Source organism: Rhinopithecus roxellana, chromosome 1 (genome assembly GCF_007565055.1).
Source record: "Rhinopithecus roxellana isolate Shanxi Qingling chromosome 1, ASM756505v1, whole genome shotgun sequence".
In the NCBI taxonomy this organism is placed as follows: Eukaryota; Metazoa; Chordata; class Mammalia; order Primates; family Cercopithecidae; genus Rhinopithecus; species Rhinopithecus roxellana.
This window is the reverse complement of record NC_044549.1, coordinates 182,107,081-182,128,494: the sequence shown is the minus strand read 5'-3', so window position 1 is coordinate 182,128,494 and position 21,414 is coordinate 182,107,081. Positions and strand designations below refer to the sequence as shown.

The 21,414-nt window shown below is 52.0% G+C and overlaps 1 protein-coding gene across 1 annotated transcript in view; it reads left to right on the top strand.

The window, feature by feature from the left end:
- Positions 1-21,109, top strand: part of RAB6B (RAB6B, member RAS oncogene family) — a 68,868-nt gene extending 47,759 nt beyond the window's left edge. Inside the window, exons 3-8 of the mRNA XM_010387974.2 lie at positions 3,663-3,716; positions 3,936-4,041; positions 5,736-5,847; positions 7,085-7,178; positions 10,667-10,733; positions 16,504-21,109. Of these exons, the coding sequence (XP_010386276.1) occupies positions 3,663-3,716; positions 3,936-4,041; positions 5,736-5,847; positions 7,085-7,178; positions 10,667-10,733; positions 16,504-16,568 (498 nt within the window). The 3' untranslated portion in view covers positions 16,569-21,109. The remainder of the gene's footprint in view (positions 1-3,662; positions 3,717-3,935; positions 4,042-5,735; positions 5,848-7,084; positions 7,179-10,666; positions 10,734-16,503) is intronic.
- Positions 21,110-21,414: the final 305 nt, after the last annotated feature.

Below are 21,414 nucleotides of genomic sequence, written 5' to 3'. Positions count from 1 at the left end.
TAAGGGTACTCATCCTATTCAAGAGATCAGAGTCCTCATGACTTAATCATTTCCCCAAAGGATGTGCCTTTTAATACTGTCACACTGAGGATTAAGTTTCAGCATTTGAATTTGAGGTTGCAGGGGACACATTCAGACCATAGCAAGAGATTTATTTTGGTTTTCTCTTAGTCCTCTGGTGTAACCCTCAGTCCTGAGATGATCTTGTCCCTCCCAAAGCCAGCCTTTCTGGTGTTTCAGTGGAGTCTGAGGTGTTTTTGAAGTTCTTTTAATTTGGTGGGACTGGGGAGTTTCTTCAGGAGGCAAACTGATTTAATGTAGAATCTACCTAGTTCTCTTCCATTCCTTCAGCGATTGTAACCTCTGCATACGTTTTTGTTTTTTTTTGTTTTTTTTTTTGTTTTTTTTTTTGAGCCTGAGTCTTGCTCTGTTGACCACCTGGAGTACAGTAGTGTCATCATGGCTCACTGCACCCTCAGCCCTACCAGCCTCAAGCGATTCTTCCCCCTCAGCCTCATAAGTAGCTGGGACTACAGGTGGGCACCACTGCACCTGATTATTTTTTATTTTTTATTTTTTATAGAGGCAAAGTCTCACTATATTACCCAGGCTGCTCTCAAACTCCTGGGTTCAAGTGATCCTCCTGCCTCAGCCTTTCACAGTGCTGGGATTACAGGCATGAGCCACCGTGCCCTGCCTTGTCCTGCTTTTGATCATTCTTCAGTGCTTGCAAATTGTTATTTCTTGTATTTTTCCAGATATTAAAATAGTTTTCTGTGGGAGGGTTTGTTTGATACAAGCCACTCAGCCATTATTGAAAGCAAAACTTAGGAATATGTTTTTGAGCAGAGCTGAGGGCTCAGTTACACCCAGACACAATGCCTATGCTTTGGCACCATCTCCACAACTATGGAAGTTCTTCAGTGGCTCAGTGGCCTGGTCAGATGGAGATTGTGGCTAGAACAGGTCTGAGGGAGTGGACAGTTAAGGGACCAGAGGTTTCTCTGATGGGGAAGCTGGAAGTGGGAATTAAGAGAGAGCTGGAGAAGATGGGATGTTGGCCTCATTCAGGTTCCTCGTTGCTGCCTCTGGTCAAGCTGTTATGGGATGTGAGAGAAAGTATATGGATGTTCAGTAATGGTGTTTATGATTATGGAGGCCACTGGGTTGAGCTTTGCTGGGACTTCATCCAAGTAGCACAATTCCTTGTTTCATTTGGTGACTTCTCTGCCCTTCATGGAAGCAGAAGTGCCTTGTGACATGTGAGGTGTGATGGGGTTGTCATCATTACAGTTACCAGTAGCATTGCCATCGGGTGCCTACCTTTGAGGGATACATTTCTTCATGGTTCTTTGCTTGTCAGTTAGGCTATAGTTAGGCTATGTTAACAGAAACCCAAAATAACAGTGGCTTAAACAAAATAGAACAATCTGAGCAGTCCAGCGCTGCTGAAGTAGCTCCTCAGGGTCAGGGAGTCAGGCTTTGTTGATGTCATCGCTCCTCTGTCATCCTCATCTGGATGGGCCACTATGACTCATCCCCACCAGACAGTGGGAAAGGGAGCAGCTGTGGGTACTTCTTGCCCACAGAGGACCTGTCCCCAAATATGCCTGCATCACCTTCACATCCCATTAACCAGAATGTAGCCACCCAGCTGCAAAGAAGGCTGGGAAATATGGTCTTTATTTGGGGCAGCCCTGAGTCCATCTGCACACCCAGAATTCTGTTACTATAGAAGGGGAGACTACATACTGGGGACAACCAGCAGTCCCTGCCACCAGACCTAAGCTCATACACCTGGTTTTCTTTCAAGGGTTACTCTACAAAAGGAGCATGTCACTCCTGGGGAGCCTGTTGAGCATTGAGGAGTTGAGAGACTTCTACCTGCTATGTACATTTCTCCATAAGGGAATCAGAAGACAAGGAGTGTCAATCTAACATATACCTGTGAAGGAAAAAGTCTGCATCCACAAGCACTGGTCATTGCAGATTTGTCCCTCGGTGGCTACAGTATGCGAAGCTGGGCTGGAAAGAGCCCAGGTGCTGCCGAGGTTGCAGCTCTGATCTTCCCAGCCCTGCTACTGATGAGTGAAGTCACCCTAGGCATGTCCTTTAACCCTCTTGGTCTGTTCTTTCATCTCCAAAGTAAGCGATTGATTGGGTTGTATCTAAGGTGTTTGTCTAGTGCCCTCGTTCTAGCATCATATGCTCCGGAACATAGAATCACCCTCCATATCTTTGTGTTATGAAGCAAGCTTCCCAGAGGATGCAGCCACCCTCAGTCCTTTGTGGAACGATTTGGGAGTGTGACTATGTAAACATGCACACTTGTGCACACACATTGGTGCACACCTTTGCATTCAGCCTCGGGGGCCTGGAGACATGACCTTTTCTACTTTCTTGGGCTTCCTTTGGTTTTGTTTTTTGCAGTAGAAAATCATGGCATTCCACACAATTAAACTTATTTATTAAACTTTATTTCAAAGGACTCTTTCTAATTTTAGAACTGTTATATGTTCATTGTGGAAAGTAGAGAAAAGTGTAATGAAGGAAACAAAATGCACTGTCACTATTCAGACTGTGATGCTATTAACACTTTAGCAGATTCCCTTCACTTCAGTGTCGAAGAAAACATGAAAAATACTCATGGATCTACTTGAGTTAATCTAATTGGGATCACTCGCCACATGATGCTTTATAACCTGTTTTTTTTTTTAACTGAATGACCATTTCCCCAAATCCTTAAATATGTTTTCAAGAATGTGATTGTTAACAGCTGCCAAGGATTCTAATCACATGGATGTACCACACTAGGCTTATTCAGTGCCCTGGACATTTGGGCTGTGTCCAAGTCTTTGTTATTATTGATTATATAGCAATGATATCTCCATTTTACATTGACAGCATCTCAGTCCTCCTGACAGGTACTGGGTGCATGTGAGGCCCAGAGAGGTTGGTGGCCTGCCCAAGGACACACAGAATCCTGGCCATCTGGCCACAAGACTGGCTGCCTCTCGCAGGTGCCAGGGCAGAAGAGGCATAGGTGTGGCACAGGGGAGCTGGTGACAGCTTCCAACGTTTTGGCTTGAGGAGAAAAGAGCCAGTGGGGCCTCCCAGCAAGAGGCCACTCTGGGTGGTCTGCAGTGCCCGCACCTGAGAAAAGCCATGCTCCTGTTTGCTCCCACACAGCAGCAAGCTGCCTGCTCCTGCCCCCTGCCTCCCACCCTCCCGAGGCCAGTGTTGAGCCCAGGCCCATGCTTTAGGGCAGCGGGAAGAGGCTTTGGAAGCTGCAGATTAGTCTGTAAGGGGAACAAGGCAGGGAGGCCAGGTGGGGAGAGCAGGATATGTGTGTTGAGTGGCCTGAGTGGCCTTGCTCCTGGGGAGGCCTCCTCACCACGGTGCTCTCACTGCTCCCGAAGCACTTTCCTTCTCCAGAGAGGATCTCGCCCTATAAAGGCCACCCCCATCTTTCCTCAGCTTGATCCCTCAGTAAGAGGGCCGCTGAGTAGTGGGTGGAGGGGCAGGGAGGACAGAGCATGGCCACGTTAGACCTGACATGGACGTCCCCTCTTGCTGGTTATGCCACCACCTGCGGTCACCAGGCTTTTGCCCCTTTGCATGAGACCTTTTGGTTTTGACTGTTCTGTGCTTTTCTCTAACAGGCAACCATTGGGATTGACTTCTTGTCAAAAACCATGTACTTGGAGGACCGCACGGTGAGCACCAAATATTAGGACTGGGAGGGACAGGGAAGGTTCCTTTGGGCTTATCCCCTAGGATCTTTAGCTGGTCACCACTGAGAGCCCCTGCCGACACTGGGGACTGGAGCTGGTGGTGCCAGCATTGCAGAGCCCAGCTCTCCCAGTTCCCCGGACCAGGAGGACCTCACTGCCCCACTGACCCATCTGCCTGTGGTCCTGCCCTCCCTGAAACAGGTGCGACTGCAGCTCTGGGACACAGCTGGTCAGGAGAGGTTCCGCAGCCTGATCCCCAGCTACATCCGGGACTCCACAGTGGCTGTGGTGGTGTACGACATCACAAGTGAGTGAGGGTCTGCGCCTAAGGGAGGGTGGCTCATTGGGGGTTCCAGGGCCCAGGTGTGACCGTGGCCAGGCCTGTGTGTATGCGTGTGTGTGTATGCATGTTTGTGCACATGCATCTGTGTGCACACATGTGTGCGATTGCTCCCTAAATGCAGAAAGGCAGGGAGCAGTGGTGAGTTGCCTTTGAACACCAACATGTTTTCCACTGCCCCCCACCCTCCTGCAACAGGCAGGGTTTTACAGGGCCAGGTTGGCCCTGCTCAGAGCAGGGGCCAGCATGTGGTGTGAGCAGATGCTCACAAGGTTGGCTCTGCTCCAGCCTCTCTGCACCCTCCCTCTCCCTGGCTGTCAGAAAGCTCCCTAAGGAGCTACTTCTGTATGTGTGTCACCATGGGAGAAGACGCTGGTCCCTAGGTCAACCCCGGCCCAGCAGCTGTGGGTGCAGGACTCCCTGGGAAGGTAGGCCAAGGGGGTCTGGAAGCGCAGTAGACTGGTAATGCTTCTCCAGCACTGTGGCTCTTCAGGCCAGAGCAGGTGTTCTTAACAGGACTGCACAGCCTCGAGGGCACACAGGGCCAGAGGTGGGGGTGGGGGTGGGGGCAGGGGCCGATGCAGAAGCCAGACCTGCAAGGCTGGTGTAATGGAACACACCTGATAAGCCCTCAGGGCTGTGGTTACCGTGAAGTGGGCGGATGCCCTAGGTGCTGTCCGCAGCCCTAAAATCACACAAGGAAGCATGTGTGACCCCACGCTGGTGCATGCCCCCACCACCCATCCTGCTGCCCTGGCTCTGCCTGCCACCTCTGTCCACCCCTCTTCTGACTATAGGCCCCATCCACACCTGAGTGCAGGTGGGAGCTGGGCCCACAAGGGCCTGAGTTCACATGGCCTGAGGCACATCAGAAGGGATACCAGGCTGTGTGAAACTGCGGCTTCTGAGGACAGCTGCCTCCCCTCCCCTTGGGTGTGCAGGCTGCAGAGTGGTGGGCTTTGCCTTATAGCTGCTCTGCCCTGCAAGGCTTGTCATGGCAGCTGAGGGAGGTCAGGCTGCCAAGAAGTGGCCTTGTCTCTCCTGGATTTTTGAGTGCACCTGGCTCCCCTGACTAGTCCTGGGGCCACCTTTCCCCTCCTCTCACCTGCAGAGCCTGAGGGTTCTCTTCAGAAATCCCTCTGGCCTTCCCCTAACTCTCCTGAGTTCCCCTGGTGGGGAGGCCACTCAGTAGGGTCCTTCTTTCCCTAGAGGCTTCTGTGTCCTCCTCTGCCCACCCCTCACTGTTTCCAAACTTGCCAAGTCGTGTGTGTGTGTGTGTGTGTGTATATATGCACACACGTGTGACCCAGTTCTCACACTCCACTCTGAATCCCCAGAGTCAGGTCTGACTCTCAGGCGGGCCCCTAAAGCCACTATTTCATGTAGCAAATCATGACACCATGATCTTCCAGATGGGGCAATTCCTCTCCCACAAAGGGCGGCTAAACAGTGCAGGCGGCTCCCAGGGCTGCAGGGCAGGGCCTGGTTCCCTCTGAAAGGCCCTACCCGGCTGATCTGTGTTGACTGAGCTTGCACCCCTCCCTGGGTATCTGAGGGCACTATGCTCACCCTCCCTCCTGCTCCTGGCTCACACATCCCCTTCCCATCTCCTGCTGGTGGCTGGCCCTGGCTTTCAGTTTTTCCTCACTTTCTGCCTCCAGATCTCAACTCCTTCCAACAGACCTCTAAGTGGATCGACGACGTCAGGACAGAGAGGGGCAGTGATGTTATCATCATGCTGGTGGGCAACAAGACGGACCTGGCTGATAAGAGGTAGGTACAAGGGCACGCAGGTGCAGGGTTCCACCCTCCACTCCTCTCCAGCTGCTCCTGGACAGGGAGCTCTGGGATGCATGGGTGGTGTGTCTGTGCTTCTGACCATGCATCCAGAAAAGGTCCCTTGAGACACTAGGAGCTTTGAGAACGCCTGGTAGACTCTAACCCATGGGTGTCTCATCTGTGAAGCCCTATCTTCCACCACCAGACAGGGGCGGGACACTCCTCCGTGTGCTGTCTACACAGAGCCCTGTGCACCTGGCTTGGCCCAGCAGTGCATGGTCTAAGACCCTGCCATGGCCACAGCACTGCCCCAAACACAGCAGTTCCCTAAGCCCCAGTGTGTGTACTGTTTACTGTCTGTGCCTGTGAAGTGTCCGCACCAGTGTGCATGGGGGTGTGAACACCCTGGGCCCTAGGTGTGAGCATGCAGAGCATTCAGACCACAAACCTATAGCTGTAGCCTGCTTAGCCTGGTTTGTGGCTGCGTCTGGCATGAAGCTTTCTCTGAGGAGTCTCCTCCACGCTGCCCTCCATGCACAGGGAGAACTGAGGTACCATGTGTGTACATTTTCCACTCATTTCACGTGACCCTGACTTGGGCAGATAAAGTGACAGGCCATGGACTCCAGCAAGCAGTGCAGGCTTCCTGCACTGTCCCTTGACCACCTGAGGAATCATCTGAATTAGAACCTGCTTTACTAGAGTTCTGTCCTTAAAGTAAGGAAAACTGGGCTCAAATCCCAGTACAAAGGGTACCTAGGCCATTCATACCCTCACCCACTTCTGCCTGCCCCATCATGGAGCCCTCTCTGCTAAGTAGCTTTGGGGAGACACTTTTAGCATTGGTGTTCTCATACGGAAAATGTGACTAATAGTACCACCCAGAGTGGCACTGTGTGGCTTGAATCTCTTCACAAGCACAAGCTCTGCAGTAATTACTACTGGGAAAGGCAGGCGTGGGGCATCCCTACCCCAGGGCCTGCTTTGAAGCTGAGAAGACATGAAGGAAGGAGTGGGGGAAGGGGATAGTGTCCTACTGTTCCCTGGTGCCCGCTTTGTGCTAGAGAGACTATGGTTGGTGCCCAGGAGGGACCCCTGGGATCAGAGCCTGTCTTCAGGGCTGACCAAGGGCCTGGTGGGCTCCCTCTGCCATGCTGGGTGGGTCCCTCCTCATCTCTGCCAGGGGCTGCTCCTCTGCTGAACTGATTTCCCCCCTTCCCCTCATCTCTAGGCAGATAACCATCGAGGAGGGGGAGCAGCGCGCCAAAGAACTGAGCGTCATGTTCATTGAGACCAGCGCGAAGACTGGCTACAACGTGAAGCAGGTGAGGACACACCTGGCACCGGGCCTGTCACGGTGTGGTCCTGTGGTCAGCCGCAGGCTCAGACCTGCCTTGCCCTGAGGGGCTGGTGGCGGGGTTGGGGCAGCCAACCAGAACACCCATAGATGCGCCCAGGGCGGGGAGAGCTAATTTCCGGAGCTGGTAAAACCTAAGAGAGGGAGGGAGCACTCCGGGCATAGCGACTGGAGAATGTAAGTCACCAGCCACCATAGCAGTGGCCAGTCACAGCCCGCGTAGCAGTCCCTAAGAGTGTCCAGCCACCAGCTTCCAGGTGGCTGAGGGAAGCAGTGGTTCCCTAGCCCCTCACCCCACTTCGGATGACGGGTGCAGGAAAATTCAATCCAATCAGCGTTTGGGGTTCATGCCTTGCACTTAGCAAGTGCTTAGGGCTGTGGAGGGCAACTCAGGCCTAGGGAAAAGAGCCCACCACGGTATGGCTGGAACTCACAGGAGGGCGAGGCAGTGGAGTTAGGGCCGAGCCTTGCAGCATGAGGGCCCCTGAGTGGTCCGTGGATGGAATTTAGCAGGTCAGCAGACAGGGCTGGAAAACATAGCACCTTTTATCTTCATTAACCACTAACCCGTCCATAGCACTGAAGGACGTCTGTTTGTCCTTCAGTGATTAATGTAGGCAATGACACTCAGTCGTATTAATGGTGCCTATGGCTTTACCACCAGTAGAAATCACAGATGCCTTCCCATCACCTCATAGTGTTGCAGGTATCTTGAACTTTACATCCATCAGTGTTTCAGTGTCACCGTAGTTATTAGATCTCTTACTAGTTCTCGCTGTTCGGTGTGTTCATAAGGAAGCACAAATGTCGATGAGGTGTATCCAGTACTCAGTAGTTCCCTTTATCATCCTATGTAATTGATTTCACATACTTCAAAGGAGTCCATAGACTGCCAGAGCGGTCGTTGGCTCACGGAAAGGTTAAGAACTCCTGCCACTGGGGATGCGAATAGGACTTGGAGAGGTGGTGAGGACGGAGGGCATGCCAAGCAGGGGAACAGCAAAGGTGTGGCTGCAGGGTGTCCGAGGTGTGGGGAGGAGACTCTGGGTGAGGAGTGTGGTTGGCCTGGCATTCGCTTCTGCCCTGCCACCCCGCATTGCTGGGAACCCTCGGCAAGCTGTGTATGCAGCACTGGCCTTTTGGATGCAGTGATGGTTTGCCCCGTGCGAACAGTGCTGGTGGCAATGGGGAGGGTGGGCTGGCAGAGTGACAAGAAGAGACAGAGTGGAAGGGACACTGTGTGACACTGGGGACCCCAAAGCTCCAGGACTCAGCGCCCCACCCTAACTGGAGTGCCCTCAGCAGGGCTCCACTCACTCCCATCTGTTCCTAGCCTCCCTTGGTGTGGGGCTGAAGCTGCCATGGTCCTTCCTGCTCCCGGGGGGCGTGGAGGAGAGACTGGGCTGCTGCTCTTTGGGAGCGCTAAAGTAATGGGAAGCAGGGAAGCAGAGGGAGGGCAGCACCAGCAGGTCCATAGGGCAGGTAGCATCTGCCTCATCAGTCAGGGTCAGGGAGGCACTGATGCCCCCACCCCCAGAGTGCTCTGGAACCCACGCAGTGGTTTAGCAGGAGTTAAATGTGGTCAGTTTCGGACCCTACGTGGCTCAGAGGAGTCTCCATGCAGTGCAGACTCCTGGATCTAAATGTGAGCATATCCACTCACAGAAACCCGTACCTGACCCTAGAGCACCCTTCAAAATCCCTAGTGGCATTTTGGCCACTAGTCGAGGCTGTGACCGTTTTGAGAGCCAGACAGGCAGATAGGAGCCGCCCAGGGCCAATGCCATGAGGGAAAGCTCAGGAAGGATGGCCCAGGTCCTTTGTACCCTTGCCTACTAATAGCTACCCTACCGCAGAGCCTCCTCTGCAGCCCGCCCACAAGGGTCTCACACTGTGCTGCACCCACCAGCAGCTTCCCGCCTTGGGCCCTCACGGCCTTTAGCCCTGTCACTCAGCCCAGGTGCTCAGTTGGGGCTGGGCTCTGGGGTGAGGCCATGAATAAGACTCACCCTGTCTTCAGAGAGCTCATGCAGTGGAGGGCATGAGCCCAGAGCCCACCCAGTTCCTGTAATTCGTATTTGTGAGGAGAGCAGGGAGTGCTCCTGGGTTAGTCCTGTCAGGCTACTGTAACAAATCACTATAGGTAGGGTAGCGTATAAACAACAGAAATGTATTGCTCACAGCTCTGGAGGCTGGGAACTCCACAGTCAAGGTGCAGGCAGATTCAGAGTCTGGTGAGGGCCCGTTTCCTCCTAGATGGCACCTTCCTGCTGCATCCTCACAATGTGGAAGGGGCAGACAGGCTCCCTCAGGCCTCGTTCCTAAGGGCGCTTGTCCCGTTCATGAGGGCTCTACCCTCCTGACTAAGCACCTCCTAAAGCCCCACCTCTTTATACTGTCACATTGGAGATTCTGTTTCAACATAGCAATTTGCAGGGGGACCAGCATTTAGAGCATAGCTCAGAGTCTTCTGTGCCTCATACTTCTGCCTTGTACTTGTCACCTCCAAGATTCCATCTCTGCCCGCACCCTATCTGCCATTTGCCACCTGTCCCCTGCCACCCACGCCTGCCCCAACACACATGCGCACGCGCGCGCACACACACACACACACACACACACACACACACAGAAAACCCACATGTACGCAGACACACACCTTACCAAGGAGACACTATAGACACATTCCCCCCATATTTACACAAACACGCAAAGATACCACACATTCATACACACCACACAAACATTCTCCCGTATGTTTACACAAACACACATGCACCTACCCACACCCATCACCCACAACACACACATTCTCCACGCAGTCCTACAGATAAAACACATACACTGCACACACACTCCCACACACAATCAACAACCCACACTCCACATCCAAACAAGCCCACAAGATTGTGTTCACACTCCTGCGTCCCTCACGCTCTCAGAGAAGCCTCGCCACTGTGCCCATGTGGCCCTGGCCCTGCTGTTCGCTGCCTTGGCGCCGGACCTGCAGGGCTCCCTGAGCAGAGTCATTCCTCTCAAGGTCATATTAGTTCCCCACGCCTGGTCCCCATGAGGGCTGTGTGCAGAAACCCACCTTAAGGCCTGTCACTTGGAGGCCCAAACCATTTTCTGCACCAGAGGAGGTCCTTTGCAGTCACTGCCGTGACCTAAGCTTACCCCAGTGACCTTGTGGCCAGTCTGCTTGGGCAAGAGTCCACAGCTTTGTTCCTTCCATGAGCTACTGAGGCCTGCCCAGACCTGATGCTGTGAGAGGCACTGCAGGTGGGGGAGAGAGAATGTAGGCATAGCCCCTGCCTTTGAGGGCACCGTCCGCTGGGCGGATGGGAGAGTAAAGCTGCAGGTTGGGAGGGGAAGAGGGGAGAGGGTACAGGCGCAGTGAGGAGCAAAGGGGAGGGTCAGGGTTGGGGTTCACGCTGCATTTCTTCATCTTTCCAGCTTTTTCGACGTGTGGCGTCGGCTCTACCTGGAATGGAGAATGTCCAGGAGAAAAGCAAAGAAGGGAGTATCCTTTTCCTTTGACAAGTAAGTGAAAAGATGTATAAGAGCCATTTATTCACTGAAGGTTAGTGCAGTGGACAGACACTCGCCCAGTCCCTGCCTGGCCTTCCCTAGCCTGCCGTGAATGGCACAGGGCCTCCTCTAGACAGGATACAGCTGAGCCCCATGGTTTGGAGCCCCATCTGGCTCTAACCATCTACTTCTTCCAGAATAGCAGGAAGATACCAAAGGGGTGTGCACAGAGTGATGCTGTGGGGTGGGGAGTGAGAAACAGCGACTGCCCCTCTTTACAGTGAGCATGGGTGTGGGTTTCATGAACACAGGCAGAGTCTCCGCTGCAGGGAAGGCTCTGTCACTGGGGATATGATCTCAACATGGTTCAGTCTACTCGAGACAGCTACTCCCTTCAGACAGATGCCCCCTCCTTGTCCCGCCTGCCTTCTCTGCCCAGCCCTGAACAGCCCCTGAGGCTCCCCACTGGTCTGTGGGACAGTTACATCACCCACTGACCAGCCCCAACTTGAAGAGACACCTAGATGCTGAAACGGAGGTTCAGAGAGGTAGTCTGGTTTGCCCAGTGTCACACAGCAGTTACAGAGTTAGGATTCACACTCAGGCTTGCTTCCTCCATATCCAGCCCTATTCCATGTGGGACACTGTCTCTCTAAGGGCATTTGAGAGGATCAGATGAAAACTGTTTCAGCAGGGGAAGGCATTGCCCACACCTGGGCCTCCCCTGCACCTAGTCAGATGTCCCCGCCTGAGTAAGCCACCAGAAACCAGGCACGCAGATCCCTGGCTGGCATCCTTTAGAATGGACCTGTCCCTATGCGGCAGCTCTCCAGCATCCCCCACTGATCCCACAGGCCTCTGAGGGTAGACATCCCTGACAGATCGGAGAAGGGCACTTGGAAGATGGAAGGGCACCTTCGGGCTGATAAGAATAAAAAGCGAGAGGAGCACACAGCTTAATGTTGGAGGTCTGATGGAGCTGCTGGGGCAGGGCAGGCAGGACACTGGGAGTCTCAGGGCTGCAGCAAGGGGGAGCCTGACACAGGCCTGGAGGGAAGCTGGGCCTCTCCAGCCTTCGTCAAGGAGCTCTCTGAGCAGACTCGAGACCCATCCCCCGGGCAGGGGACGGGGGGGCAGGCAGGAAGGCTCACCAAGGAGCAGGTGCCCCAGCAGTCCCATGGTCTGTGTGTCACCAGAGGACAAGCAGTGGCCGAGAGGAGGAGGTTTGAGGAGTATCTCCTGGTTGGTCAGTTATAAGACTGCAATCACAGATGAGGAAACTGAGACTCAGAAACTTGACTAGGGCACCCCACGGCTCTCAGTAGCAGAGCCAGGCTCCAGAGCTCAGGAGAGAGCCCCCATGAAGTCACCTGTCACATGGGACTCCTTTGAGGTTCCAGGAACATACAGAAGCCAACCTGTAGGGCAAACATAGGAGCAGGACCAAGGGAGAGGGGCAGACAAGGTGCAGGCGATCTCCGCGGTGCCTGCCAGCGAGGGGAAGGGTTGCACTGCCCGCTCTCCATCCCACCAGCTCCCAAGGTGCGGCACACTGGCCAGGGTGAGTGGTGATCATTTCATTCATATTCTCCTAGAGTCGCGTTGTTCAGGGCTCCAGGCTGGGCCCACAATCAGGTGAGACTGGGCTGAGTGCAGGTGACAGCGAGCTCATCATCGTCCTGGTATGCCTAGCGTTTCATCCAGCTACCACTGACCTTTGGGCCCCTTGGGAGAAAGGATACAGGGCAGGTTGCAAACAGACTGCACAGGGCGATGTGGCATGTGTCCCTTTTTCTACCTATGGGGTCCCCTCATCTAGGTGGATGTACCCCCATCCTCTCACTTCTGCCCAGGAGCCAGCTTGCTGGGCTTCTCACGAGGCAGGTGCTGGAGCAGCCACCAGAGGTCCCAGAGGGACCAGGCGGAGGCAGCTGTCACTCTGCTTCATTGGCGTTGGGGTGCTGGCATTTCTGCTTACTCACAGTCCAACTTCAGGTGTTTCGAAGGTGGGTGCTTTGGGGTCATGTTCATAATTGTGTTCAACATTGAGAGCAGACACACAGAGGCACTGCTTTGTGGCGCTGTATAAACTGTTCACACTTGGCCTCACTTGCTCGGCTCAGGGCTTGGTGAACGTGTGGCTTGAGGCTTCCATCTGGACATCTTGCAGGTCCAGATGGGAGGCTGCTGCACCTCTTCTTCACATTCAAGACAGGAGGCCCCCTCAGGGCCGCTCTGGCCAATACTTCTGCCCAGCAGCACCTTCCACTGGTTTCTCTCAGCAAAGTAGAGGCCAAGGGGCCACCAAATGGTAGAGCCATAAGCCCCTTACTGCTTCTTCATACACAACCCCCAACCCCCACTTTCTGCTCAAATACAGTATGCCTCCATCGCATGGGCCCCGAACTCTTTCTGAATAAGGCTGGCTTACGCAAAGGAACAGCAATAGTGTGGGCACTTCATGAGGTGGCTCTAAACAGGTGAGGACAGTGATACCCCAAACCAGATAGAGCATGCCCAAGGCCTCCCAGCTCCTTAATTCAGAGCTGGAACCACATCCAAATGATTGGATTCCACAGCCCTGTTGCACTCTCTGGTGGGGCTGTGGTGTGCTTTGACATTCCAGATACGGAGAGGATTGCGCTGCAGTAGAGTCAGAGGCACTGGGACTGCGGAAGCATACCCAGCAGTAGGGGGTAAGTTTGTAACAGGCTGTCTGGACCCACCCATCACTGTTCCAGGAACCAGGGAGAAGGGACAGTGGGCAGTGATTGTGGCCCACGATGGGCCACACTTGACCCAGAGGGAAGAGGTGGGTGTGCTGTGGCCATGCCTGCTGGAAAGGCACATATCAAACCTCTTGAGGCTTATGAGAAACCGTGAGTTTCCCCTTCTGGCGCATTATTTGGACATGGGTCCAGTCATTCTTCCCTATCCTCTCAGTCAGCAAGCAGGCCCCTGAGCATTGCGTTTCAGCAGCATGTGCCGTAACAAGGAAGGAGGTGACATTAAACGAGAGCCTGTGTGAAAGCTCCTAGCGGAAGAGCTGGGCCTGTGCTCTCCAATTCTGCAGCCACATGTGGCTCTTCAGACTTAGATTAGTTAAAATGCAGTTGAATTGAAAGTTCATTTCCTCACTTGCACTAGCATCCTTTCAAGTGGCCAGTTGCCCATGTTGCTAATGGTGACATCTTGGACAATGCAGATATAGAATATTTCCATCATCGGAGAAAGTTCTTTGGACAGGGCTGTTCGGGGAGTATCAGTAGAATTGGTTTCCTGGATGTCTTTGTGTTGGGACTCTCCAAAAAACTTGTTAAAAACACACATCTGGGGCCCATCGCTACATCTACCAAGGTAGGACCCAGCGAGACATATTTTTGACAAATATCCCAGAAAAATTTGATGCAATCCATTTGAGAACTACTGCCGTGCAGTGTACAAAAGTATTGTGACTCAAATTGCACATGAGATTTTTTTAGTGGTAGTAGGTGACTTCAATACTGGGCAGAACGTCATACTGTAACAGTGGCCAAGCTTTAAGCTAGACTACTGGTTCTCAACCAGGACTGATAGCCCTTTCCTCCCCTCCCCGCAGGGGACATTTGGCAATGTCTTCAGACGTTTTGACTTGCCATAAATTGGGGGAGGGGGAATGGGGTTTAACTGGCATCTCATAGATAGTGGTCAGGGATGCTTCTGAACGTCCTTTGTGTATAGGACCTGCTCATAACATGGAATTGTCTGGCCCAAAATGTCGGTAGTGTTGAGCCTGAGAAGCTGGTCCACAAGGGGCTTAGCACAGCCAGGTCATTGAAAGTAGAAGGCTGCGGTCAAGATAGCCTTGGGTTTGTACCTGGGCACCTCAGCTTCCCAGTTGGAAGGTGGCTCTTTTACTCCCCACTGCACGAGGTCTAATGTGGAAGTGAGGTAGCGCATTTATAGTGCTCAGCACAGAGTAAGCGCTCAGCAGGAGAGGCCACTAACGCGTGCACCCTGGATCAAGGAATGAGGACATTTTTAGAGGTGGAAATGGGGAGGAAGGCTGGGTGTCAGGGAGGGAGCATCACTTCTAGAAGCAAAGAACAGCAAGAACAAAGGAAAGAAGGAAAGCATAGGACGTGTTTAAAGTGCGGAAAATCTGGTTGGTGGAGGCTTGGTGTGTGATAGAGGGAAGGGGATGAACTCGCGTCAACAGGTGGTTGGGGTGACCTTAAATGGGGAGGCCTTAAATGCCAGAGTAAGAAATCCATGGACACTTTGTTTCTGTAGCAGAGTGTGACATGGTTGTCACCAGAGCTGACTTTGGGAAGCCACTATGCTGAGAGAGAGCTGGCTGGGCTCAGAGGGGCACTCAGAGAAGACCAGGAGACCTCAAGGAGGCCTGTGCCTAGGCCAGCAATACAGAAGGGGATTGCACTACTGGCATGGGCCATAGAACTGCAGCTGGCAGAAACAGCAGGGCATTCCTGGCAGTAGGTTTGCCAAAAAATGATAGGCAGTAGAGAAGTAGGTTGCTTGACTGGAGTAGAGAGAACAAAAGGTGGGCTGTGGTGGGCAGTGCGAAGGAAGGCACTGGCTTATTATCTATTTACTCATTTATTTATACACTGCCATGGTAGAAGATACATATACCCATGTACACACAAGATAAAGGCGTATGTGTATGTGTGTACACACACATAGGGAGAATAAAGGTAGAAAAAGCAAAGAAAAGTCAGAGATAAAGTCATACTCAAAATATATGCCATGGCTGCATGGTTGTTAGAGGTGGCCAAAAAGTTGGCTCTGAGCATTCTCACAGCCAAGACAAGGAAAGAAAATGTGAACTTCAGGAGAAGCATGACTTTTCATAATGCTTAAACCAAAAGAACCTCTCCTGTTGTCCTCAAATAGGAGCCACAAAAGCATCCTTAGGATGCCAGCAAGAAGTTCCAAAACAGTGCTTCTTATACCACCACACCCCACACACCCCTGTCTCAGGGCAATCATCTACAGCCGGCACCAAAGCCCTGTCTAGGAAGAGCAATTCTGTGAGGTATTGAAGGACCTGATCCGCAGCTCTAATTAGGTCTGGTTTGATGCAAGGCTAAAATCTCAAACGCAGTGTTGGTTTTGAGCCCGATGAGGAAGGCAGAGGGCCAGCCTGGCTGTGCATTTGGAACCAGTCCCTCTGGTGGTTCTGGTAAGTGCTTCTCTAGCCCACAGCCACTGAGGGCACCAGTGGAAAGGGCTGGCGAGGGGGCTGTAAGCACAGCTTCTCACAATAGCCATCCTCAGGATCTAAGTGATGTGTTCTGACTAAAGTTTGAGGGTTTTCCTCCTGCTGCCAATTAGGCAAGGCCCACATACCCCTGTGCTTTGAGATGTGAACCCAGCGGGCTCTTCATCTCCATTGCACTTTGAGTGGGGCTGACAGGTAACCGGGCTGAGGCCAGGGCTGGGAGCTGGCATTTGAGCACTGGTCAAGGGAAGGCTTCTGGGAAAGGGACTCCCTGGCCTTGGTATAGATGGTGATCCCACGGCCCAGGCAACACAAGCTTTGCTTGGGTGGACAGGCGCTGGGGGAAGTGGACGGGTGAAGGGAAGAGGAGGCAAGGTGGGAGTTGGTATTGCATCCTTCCTAGCCCAGCCAAACCAAGAGCCAAGACCCTAGGTGTTTGCAGAGAAACAGAGCAGTAACCAAAGGGTACAGTGCACAGGGCTGAGTGGGGTGGCAGCTTCTCCAGGAGAGTCATCTTCCTTAGCCCGTCCCTCTGCAGTGATCGACATCAAGCTGGACAAACCCCAGGAGCCCCCGGCCAGCGAGGGCGGCTGCTCCTGCTAATGCAGAGCCGACCTGCGGCTTCCCATGACACTCCTTGCTTGTTGTGTTGCTTCCTATTGGCTAGCTTCCTAAGGGGGGAGGGAACCGAGTTATCAAGATGGGAGGATTTTTCTTTTCTCTCTGTCTCTAGGAGTAGGGTGGGATGGGGAGGGAGGCTGGGCATCAGGGATCACATCACTCTTAACAGCTGTTACTTAAACAACTATTTTTTGGTTTGGTTGTAATATATTGTACTTTATTAAGATTGCCAAAAACTGTTAAAATTTAAAAAAAATTTAAATCATGTGTATACAATTTTTTGCCAGATAAAAATGTAGTCATTTTTATTTGAAAGATGTGCTTTTTGTTTTTGTATATTTGTAAACTTATAGAGAACCTTTCCACACACCTCCTCCTTCCTGTTCTCTTTGAACCTTTCATCACCTCTGCCTTCCTCCCATCCCCAGCCCAATAAATTATAACAATTAACTGAGCAACTTAATTAGGCTTCAGTCTGGGGCCATCTGGCCCCACTCTCTAGGCCCTACTCTGTTTAAATCAAACATTGGTTGAACACATCAGCCTCTGAAAAGGTAGCTCTGACTCTGTCCTTCCATGGCCAGAGTGGGTCGTCAACCTTGTGTGGAGCTGAGACCAAGGACTGTGGGCTCTAGGCAGCCCGGCAGCAGCCCCCAGGGGAACTGCTCCCACCTCTCTTTCTCCTTCCCTGAAAAGCCTTGAAGGGGGTTGAGGGTACAGGCAACCTTGTGTTCTCTGTGCCCTCAGGGACTGGCAGAGCAAGAGGCCATCAGAAGGATGGGGTGCTGTTGGCAATTGCAGCTGCGTGGTGCATGGTTTATAGACTGGGGTGCCATGTGTAGTTCTGAAAAGATTTTAACCAGTCCACCCAGCAGTCAGTACACATGCCTGGGCCAAGTCTAAGAAACTCTGTGTGATGTTGGGCAGCGTGCCATCCTGAAGCCTTCCTCCTGGATGTCAGGAAAGCTGGAGCCTGTACCACCTGGAGTTGATCCTCTGTGATTGGGGAGGTGGGGGTGTTGTCTGCAGAACCACCACCTGGAAAGATCCATGTTCGTAGAGCCTCAGCTTCTAATATTGTTGAGTGCTTTCTGGAAAAGCTGATTTGTTGCTATGTTTTTACCCACTGGCATGGCACAGTTGAAGTCTTTGTGGACATATCTTTCTGGCTACTGTGGCTGCGCTGTGGTCACCTGAGGGTATGGTTCAGGTGGGGTCTCCAGAAGGCTGCCCAGGGCACTAGGACCTGCCCCCAGAGAGCCATCTCTTCCATTTTTGATTCATTCCTGAGAATGGCTTAGTCCTGAGAACCTGCAAAGTCTCTGAAGAGACCTCTCTCTTCCCACTAAGTGATATAACCTACTTGGCCAGCATTCCAAATAGACTCAGACTTACTGCCCTGAGCCTGCACAGAGCCAGGTGCAATGGGCAGTGAGTCTGGCCAAAATGTAAACCCCACCCTCCCTGCTGTCATTGGCTCTCCCTCCAAGCTGCTGCTGGGCATGTCATAGATGGAATGAATGACCATCTGGGGTATGGTGGGCTGAACTCCACAAGGTTGTTGGAATGAATTTTGAAACTTCTCAGAAATTAATCTGACATGGCAGGTGGTAAGTGCAGCAGAATCTGGCAGGACTGATATTTGTGCAGTGGGCCTGCCACACACCCTCTGCCTAGGAGGCTGTAAGCCACAGCTCATCTCTAGCAAGGAATTTATCTTCAGGTGAAGAAGAGAGGAAGCAGGATCCCACTGAACACCTCTTGCAGAAGGCAAGGACCAATGTTTGAATGTGTTTCAGATGTCATGTGTTTAGTTTTTATATGTGTGTACATAATTATGTATAGAGATAGACTTGTGTATACACCTTCCACAAACACATCCTCACGGAGATACATGTGCTCAATGTATATTCTTGTTTCTCCTGCTCTCAAGTTGGAACTTGCATTGTGATAAGTTTTGGAAATTCAAAAGTACTGCAACGTGTTGAAATAAGAAATACTTAATATTGTCAAATAACTTGTGATTGTCTTGCCATCAATAAAATAATGCATAGTTGTGTTAAACTACAGGCAAACATAGCCCACAGGAATATCTCCACCATTTCTCTATGTACTTTATATGCACGGGTGTGCATGCCTGTGTGGGCCAGTGTCCCCCCACCATGGGCACACCCCCAAGTGGTGCTTGTTGGAAGAGTGCTTACTTACCTCGAGAGAATTTACAGGAGTCCACATGACAGTGTCCTGCCTGGTTGGCAGTGAGGGCCATCACCTGTGGCCTCTGAGACCGCCCCATTTACAGGGATCTGTACTGGGTCTCAGTGAATGAACGTATGGTAGATTTTTATTTTCTTGGCACTAAAGATTAGCTTTTTTAAAAAAACATCCTTAAAACAGTAGAAACTCAGTTCCCTTCTCATGGGCACACATATCCAAGGCACCATGGACTGTTTTTCCATCCAGGCCTAGAGGAGCAGTAAAAGATAGCATTTGGTTTGACATGGCCTTAGTGAGTCCTGCCTTTCCTAGCATGCACACGACATCCTCTCTTTGAGTTTGGGTTGTCCCCAGCCCCTTGGCCTCTGAGGCTGAGGGTGGCTTCCTCCCGTCCTCCTATCTCAGCAGTTCCATGACGCTCCCTTCCGCAGGTGCAGTTTCCACCCCTCCGTTCCTGGGGTGTGGAAAGGCAGCCAGACCTCTTTTTCAGAAGTTGTTGGTTCCCTGATTTTTGTCTTGAGCAGGCACCATCCTTGTCCCCTTGGTTGCAGGTCGAATTGGCACAGAGTTAAGGTTCCATAATAAACTGTTAGGTGCTCTTGAAGAAGATGTCATGGCATCACCTTAGCACCCCAGCAAGAGCATTGCATCTTTGCTGAATCCAGACGGGTTAGCAGAGGGCAAAGTGGAGGATTCCTTTGAGGAAATGTTCTCAGTTGAGCAGTTCAGTCCCTCTCCCCAAAGACCCGGCCTGACCTGGCAGATTAGCAGGATCCTCTTCTTTTGGCCTTCTCTTTTGGGATGATGGGAGTGAGGGAGGTAAATCTCAAAAGCTATCAACAAAGCTCCTGTTCTGCAGGCATCAGGAAAATTGAGTGTAAGATGGAAAAATCAAACAGCCTATTTACAAGTGGAAACACATTGGTTCTGATTACTCCTAACTTGCTGGGTGATCATACATACATCATCATGAAAGTGTGACATCAGAATCATGAGCACCATGGCTGCAGTTGTCTGATCCAAGGCTAGTTGGCTTGGTAGCTGTTGGCAGCAGTTTCCGTGGGTCAGAGGCCTCCTTGCTGTCTATCGCTGCTCTCTTCTTCTTGTCATCCTTAAACATTCAGTCACGTTCCCAGGTCTGCGGAGAGCAATGGCCAGACCAGTTTCAGTGTCTCTGGCAACAGAAACAAGGATTGAAATGGTGGTAGTTAAGAGTGCAGACACATCTGGGGTGCAATGTCTCCATCATCCTGGTGGCTAGCCAGTGCTGGGAGGCCCTCCCCTGGGGTACCAGTTGTGACAATAAAGGGATGGCCCTCTTGGCTTCGGCATCCTGCAGGTAGAGCAGCCTCATTCCTTCACAAGATGGAAGGCAGGTGAGGATTGTCAGGATAAGATGGGACCAGGTAGCCGAGGACGGTGAGGCATGTCTGAGCCACGTGAGGGGCAGCTGAACAAAAGGATGTCTGTGTGCATCAACTGAGCAGATTGTGTGCCCACTCGTTTCCGAACTACCTCTCCCCAAAGAACGTGAGGCATTGTCACCTTGTTACAGCTATGTGAAGTAGAGCTCTCACAACTCTTCCTATCTACAGGCAGGAAAACCAGGATGGAAAAGGGCGACTTGCTTATTAGGATAGGAGTGATCAGAACCAGTGAAGTTTCCATTTTTCATCCATTGCTGCCCTGTGTGTGAACAAATGTGACTCCGTATTTATTACACAGCAAGGACTGCTGTGCGTGGGTGTGTTCCTCAGACCATCTCTACTCTTTGGTTAGGACACTAGGTTCTTCCCAGCATATGAGTGAGAATATCAGTGGCATTTTGGGCTCCTCTACTGCACAAGGGCCAGTCCCCAAGTCTACTCTGTCATGGGCACCCACACAGATCAGGACACCCTTTGAATTTTTGTTTGACATGAACTATTTAGGTGTTCCAAAACCTTGGGATCTCAATGTGCAAACTCCTTGGACTCCAGACCCCTGTCTGGTTGGCACTCCCAGAAGCATGTGGTTTCATCAGGAAATCCTTGCAGCAGGGGTTTAGATGGTTCCTTCAGGAGGTGGGAAGCCTCCGTAGCATCGAATGCCAGCCTGCATCTCGCGGTGTGTGTCCACTTCTCCCCTCACTTTCCCCTCACCCATCCCTTTAAAGTGATTGGCTGTGAGGAGCACAGAGGGTGGCAATTCCATCTGTTATGGGCTCAGAAGACATAGCCGCCATGTTGATTTCACATTAAACTGTGTAAAATGTGGAAAAGACTCAGCATGTTGGTCAAACAATAAACTGTCCTAATTCTCAAAACGACGCTTCTGGTCTATGTTTAAGTGGTGCAGTCATACATGGGGAGTTCAAAAACAGAGTTCCTCAAGTGTGTGCTCCACAGAGTCCCTCTTCTCCTGCCTGGGTGGTATGTCCACTACCCAAAGCCCTTTGCTGCTTTCATTCTTCCTTCTACTGGTGGAGCTGGGCTGTCCACCAACTCCAAAAGGGGAAAGGTGGGACACACTCATGAGAGTAAATCCACACACATTCCCCTAATCTCCATTTTGCTGAAAGGCTGACGGGAAGGGAGCCTCCAGGCAGAACTGAGAGTCAGGGGTACCGTAT